Source organism: Myxocyprinus asiaticus, chromosome 8 (assembly GCF_019703515.2).
Source record: "Myxocyprinus asiaticus isolate MX2 ecotype Aquarium Trade chromosome 8, UBuf_Myxa_2, whole genome shotgun sequence".
Lineage (NCBI taxonomy): Eukaryota > Metazoa > Chordata > Actinopteri > Cypriniformes > Catostomidae > Myxocyprinus > Myxocyprinus asiaticus.
This window is the reverse complement of record NC_059351.1, coordinates 39808130-39814129: the sequence shown is the minus strand read 5'-3', so window position 1 is coordinate 39814129 and position 6000 is coordinate 39808130. Positions and strand designations below refer to the sequence as shown.

The window sequence follows — 6000 nt, the reverse complement described above, 5'->3', positions numbered from 1 at the left end:
CACAGACTAGGCTGCTTAAATTGGATATGACATATTAGATCCTGGTATGCACACAAGATCATGCTGAAAAATATCTACAAAAGAAAAAATGTATCTTAAAAAATAAATCTTAATGACTGTTCTCAGGTGAGAATTGGACCCAATACAGTCATCAGTGCAGAAGTGTTTGTTCATGTGAAATGATTAGACCCCAAGAAAGCCACAAAAGACCTCCTGATGGCCGTGTTTGGAAGAAGAACATTGGCAACAGAATGCTACACTGGAAAATGTTCCAATGCCTTCCAGGGAAAACCAGCAAAACCTCAGTAAGAGCCTCCGAATGTGTCTGATATCATAAGTGAGTATTTTTTTTTTTTCCTAATCAAATCAAACAAGGATATAAACTCAAAAAAAAAAAAAAAAAAAAAAAAAAAAGCTTAATCCAAAAAGGTGTGACTTACAGAAACACCAATTCTACAGTAAGGTTAGTTTATAACATGTATTATAAGTTCTTGTAATGATTGACTGACTGACTACAGCAGTACAAACACAGGCACACTCTTCCAAATGTAGAAATGGTGTGCAGTCTCCCCTTGCTGTATGGACACTCCCATTCACAATAACTGTTTTATAATATGTGGCAGTAATTAAAGGAAATACTCAATGTAGAAACTTTAGATATCACTTTATTTTCTGTATAGAGCTGTAGTGCTGTTGCGTGGCAGAAACACTTTCATTGTGATAGCACAATGCAAGCCTGCTGCTGCAGTGCCACTTAAACACTGCTTATGTGTGTGGTGTGAAACAGGCTGAGACTAAAGCAGTTACAAGTAACTGAAAGCTAGTTTTATATGCACAGCACTGCAATATACAGTATAGGGCTCTGATGAGAACACAGAGATGGCTACTACCAGTCCCTTATCATTCTTCACGGATTGTCAACTTTAGTAATAAATGTTTTTTTCTCTTTATTATTTTGACTTACAGGCTACATCAAAAATAAATAAAACGTGGAAGGGACTCTAATTAAGAAAGCCATCTCCCAGAAATGTGTGGATAAATGCAAGCGGTCAAAGAGACAGCCGAATTAATGTGCGTTAGAAAGAATGATACTTTTTTACAGTTTATTCAGCATTGCATTTTACGCTGTTATGTAGTAGTGTATTTCTTTATTCTTTTTGTTAAAAGCCTGTATTGAATAAAGTATTACAAATTCAAATAGAAAGCTAGGATATAAATGTAATGAATGTAAAAATGCTAAAGTACCAAAAACTGTAATGAAATTAAAGAAACAATTAGAACAATACTTTTGTTGATTTGTCATTTATGCTTCATTAAAACCCATTATCAGTCCCATAGAAAGCGGACTCCATACTTAACGCTGAAGTGTGTAACTTTTTCTGTTGAAATACTTTTGCCAGCTGAAAAAGCAGACAACTATAAGTAAGCAATCTGTAGGTTGAATTTCTTGAAAACTGTAAAACACTGTGTCTCTGTGGCACTAAAAAAAATTGCTCTGTTTGTTTTGATATCCAGCCTGACACAACAACATTGACCAACCAATGGTGTTAGTTGGGGGCGGGACTATCCTTTTGTTCGATCAACTGCAGATGGGGAGAGTGTTTGAAAACAAAGTTTATTTTTGCAGTTCTATTTGGTGGCACAAGTGGCGCAGAAATTACACAATTCAGCTTTAAAGGTGCACTAAGTAATTACATTTTTAGCTTTAGCTGGCTCTTATTTGTCTTGCTAAACACCCAATACAACAGCATTATCCTCTCTGCTGCCTCCACCAGCTCTGGAGCTGCCGTGACTTATATGTGATGGTACTGCAGGTTGCACTGGCAGGTTGACCAGTGCGCAACATACGGTAAATTAATGTTACCCGGAAAATGTCTGAGTTTGAAGTAAATTTGTCAAATAAATAAATATTCACACACACACACACACACACACACACACATATATATTTATGATCAATATTTCATTGTGTTTTGAAAAAGAGCACATAGATCACAAATCATATGAATTTATTATGAATTCCTATAATTGGAATCCATTACAGTTTTCTTATTGCAATCCTTTAGGATTTTTTTGACAAAATTATTTTAATAATTTGCCAAAATTACAGCTTGATTGGAAATGACGCCCAAAAAAATACTCTGCTCACAAGTAATATTTAGGCTACCTTGAATTTTCCTAGTTTTCTTCAAACATCACTTGTCTCATATTTCATCTCAGGCATGCTCTTCACTGACAAATAGCCCACAAAAAAACAAAACATAATTATGGGTTCAGAGTGGTGGAATAAATACCACAACCATGGGAAAGTCCTAATTTTAAAATCATTTTCACAAAACAAATATCTATTTTTTTTAATGTTTATTTTACTCTTTGTTTAGATTATCATAGTTTTAAACTTGTTATAAATTGTATAGGCCTTTATAATGAATTTTCATAGTTAAGGCCTAATATTTAAAGTCTACCGGGACAAGACTAAAACAATAAAATCTATACATAAAAAGCATTTGAAAAGTACCAAAAATAAATTATGAAGCATAGTAAAAAAAGACACTATAAGTGAAAAGTCACTTAATGTGACTTTCACAACAAAAATAAAAAAAGTTGTAATCTGCTAGCTTTTATAAAAATCATCCCCTTTGACATGAAATGGCCCATTTGAAGAACTCAATGCCACGCTTGTTTATATTTCTCCAAAACCACATACTCCCCTGTCAGAGACTTGTCAGAATGATTGCATCTCTGGGCCAGGTGCGGTAAATTTAATTGGCACTCTTAACTTGCCACCTTGACCCAATGAACAACTGGACAAACCTTTTCCTTGTTGCCTGGGTCTCTGTTCAGAGGGTGGGTCAATGCATGTGTGTGCTGTGTGAGTGTGAGAGAGTGTGTTCGAGTAGTGCAGACAGTTCTGTAGGTTATTTTGAAAGTGACCCCCTTACTGCCGCGGACCGCACACAGCTGTCAGGAACCATGACACAAGATGACGGATACAGTTGTCGTAGAGGGACAAGTCAGACTCCGAGAGGGAAAAAAGGTGCCTAAAAGCAATGCAAACGTATTTTCTCTGTTACATATAATTTAAAAATACTTAACTCCTTTGTTTGTTTATATAAATAACCATTATTTGCGGGGTTTTTTTCTTTCTTTACGTTTACAGTGGAAAAACAGATGGGTGATTCTACGGAAACCTTCGCCTGTTGCAGGTAATTACGCAAAACTTGTAAACTATACTAAGTACGCTGTTTACAATTGTTGAGATACAAAAGATGGATTTAAATAGCTGTTTTGTCGCATACACGTACTTTCCTACTGAGTAAAGCCCTGACATAGTGCTGTCACGATTATTTTTTTCTCACAACGGTATGCAAACTGTTGGCATGGTCGATATGCGGGACATCGGAATGACACTCTCGATGCACGTGTCACGATGTCGCAATTCACATGGACTAAAGCGCTGCTCCTGCACCAACAGTTACAATGTAGACTACATTTACAGTATGTTGAGGAGAAAGTACTGCTATTGTGTTTGTATAGGAAATTCAGATCGAGGTTGGTTTGCACACTTAATTTCTGGTTAATGGATGCTGTCACAAAAATGTAACATTTGAATGCTTGACCTCTTGACCCACAGGGTCCCTCTCTCATTTATCCTATCAAGACACCCTCTTCGCTCAGCTAAAATGTTATAGAAAATTATGTGATAATGTAGCAAGCAAGATATTTAACATGCTAACATAATTTATGAAGAGCGTGGGAATGGTTGGCATATGGCGTGTAAAAAACAAAAATGTACCTTTACCTTTTGTGGCAGATCTGAATGTTTCCTTGTACATACATACAGATATATCCCTCCTGAAACTATAACCTTTTAACATTGTGCCAACCATCCCTGTTTTGGTCTGTTGGCGCAAGCCGCGCGACTGCACAACATACTGTAGCTTTAACCATGAATAACAAAAATTAGTAATTTATTTTTGCCATTGAATGTGTCTGTTTTTACCCAAGAACTTATGCTTTCATTTGTACTTTGGATTATCTTATTGTTTGTTCCACCGGAGATATTCAAAACAAGAAGTGAAAAGTGTATTTCCTTTAATATGTGTAACCATTTGCATTGCCAGTGTTGTACGCTTACATCATTTCTTTTGGTGAACTTGGCTAAAGGTTAGGTCATTTTTGGATTCCTCTCCCTGTGTCGCTTGAAACTGTCATTGTTAATAGGTTAGTCTACAGCTGCCGTAAGGGATCACAGTGTCTTTTGAAGTATGTGTGTTATGACAGAAGCTCGACTCTACGTGTACTGTTTTAGAGGTCTGGTGATGAGGAGGAATGTACTATAGTACAGGTGCATCAAAACAAAACATCACCACATTTCCAAAACAAGCGATCACTTGCCTAAGTGAAGGCGTCATAGAGACTATAGCTTGATAGTATCACACACTTAACACTAATCTATGGAAAAAGACAGCTTAAATTTCATGGCTTAGTAACTGTCCCAAGTGCATGTGTTATTTGTCAACAGTGAGTTCTTGATCATTATGCAAATACTGTACAATGTCAGCTTGGGGAACAGTCTGGAACTGCCCAGTTAAACTGTAAAGAAAAAGTAGACTTTCAACAGCAAGGAATATTCTGGGTTTAATGCAAGTTAAGCTGAATCAGCAGCATTTGTTGCATAATGTTGATTAGCACAAAAAATACTTGTCCCTCCTTTTTTATTATTATTATTTATTTTTTTTATAAAAAAGCAAAAATCGATGTAACAGTGAGGCACTTACTATGGAAGTGAATGGGGCCAATTTGTGGAGGGTTTAAAGGCAGAAATGTGACGCTTGTAACTTTATAAAAACACTTGTATTAATTCTGCTGTCAAAATTTGAGAATTTTTTAAGCATCTTAATCAGCTCCTTAGTTCAGTAGTCAGGGCACTGATCAGGGAGTCAGCCATTTCTATGGCTCTCTCAATCACAAAATCGTGCCAGTGCACAGAACACACCGTGAAAACCAGGGAGCATCGTTGCTCACTATGTTTCATATGTTGAACATAAGTGTAAAATTATAAAGTCAAAGCCTTATTTTCTCTTTAAAATATATGTTGTTTGAAATGTCTCTAATCCATAATGACCATGTAAGGGAAAAAAAGAAATGTAAATAAATAAAAAATAAAATAAAGGGCGAATCAGCATACATTTTTGTGGTGATCAATATTATGCCACAAATGCTGTCGAGTGAGCTTAACTTGTGTTGAACCCGGAATATTTCTTCAACTCTTTATTGTCTGTTAACGTTTCTAGTACATCATGTGCTGTTTAGATAAAGGTATTGGAAATGCCTAAAGTCACACTGTTTTATTTACACATGATGCATACTTTTAGCTACATGACTTGTCATAACTCTATTATACCTTGTCATAACTAGAATATATTTCCATATATTATTAGACTTTACTTGAACATATTACCATATATTCGATAAAATTAAAATAGGTCACCATTTGTGCTTTAGGCTCTTTTTGAAAGTAAAAATACATACAAACACCTCCCTATATTTTATCTTTGTTTACAAACAAGTACTGTGGCTGTACTATATACGGTGATGGTATCAGATGGTAAATACCATAGTACTTTGATATAAACCAAGGTACAGATGTCCAAAATCCGTTGGTAGTACCATGGTACTTTTTATGCTCTTTAGTTAGCATAGGCTGTATAGACCTTGGTCAGGGTAGACACTATGTTTAATTTGACACGCATGAAAACGAGACTGTAAGGAATGGAAGTACAGTCCATTTACTAGGTTATACTGTCTTAAGGCCTTAAAGGAATAGTTTACCTAAAAATTCAAATGATCTCACTATTTACTCACCCTTATGCCATACTAGATGTGTGACTTTCTTTCATCTGCTGAACTAAAATGTAGATTTTTAGAGGACTTTCTCAGCTCTTTTGGTCCATACAATGCAAGTGAATGGATGACAAAATGTTTAAGCTAAATTAA

At 35.6% G+C, this 6000-nt stretch overlaps 1 protein-coding gene across 3 annotated transcripts in view; it reads left to right on the top strand.

Annotated features, from left to right (window-relative positions):
- The first annotated feature begins 2890 nt into the window (after positions 1 to 2890).
- The window catches only part of LOC127445373 (protein Dok-7-like), a 46834-nt gene continuing 43724 nt past the window's right edge, over positions 2891 to 6000 (top strand). For all 3 annotated transcript variants that reach the window (XM_051705413.1, XM_051705412.1, XM_051705411.1), the window contains exons 1-2: positions 2891 to 3037; positions 3161 to 3206. In XM_051705413.1, the coding sequence (XP_051561373.1) occupies positions 2984 to 3037; positions 3161 to 3206 (100 nt within the window). In that variant the 5' untranslated portion in view covers positions 2891 to 2983. The remainder of the gene's footprint in view (positions 3038 to 3160; positions 3207 to 6000) is intronic.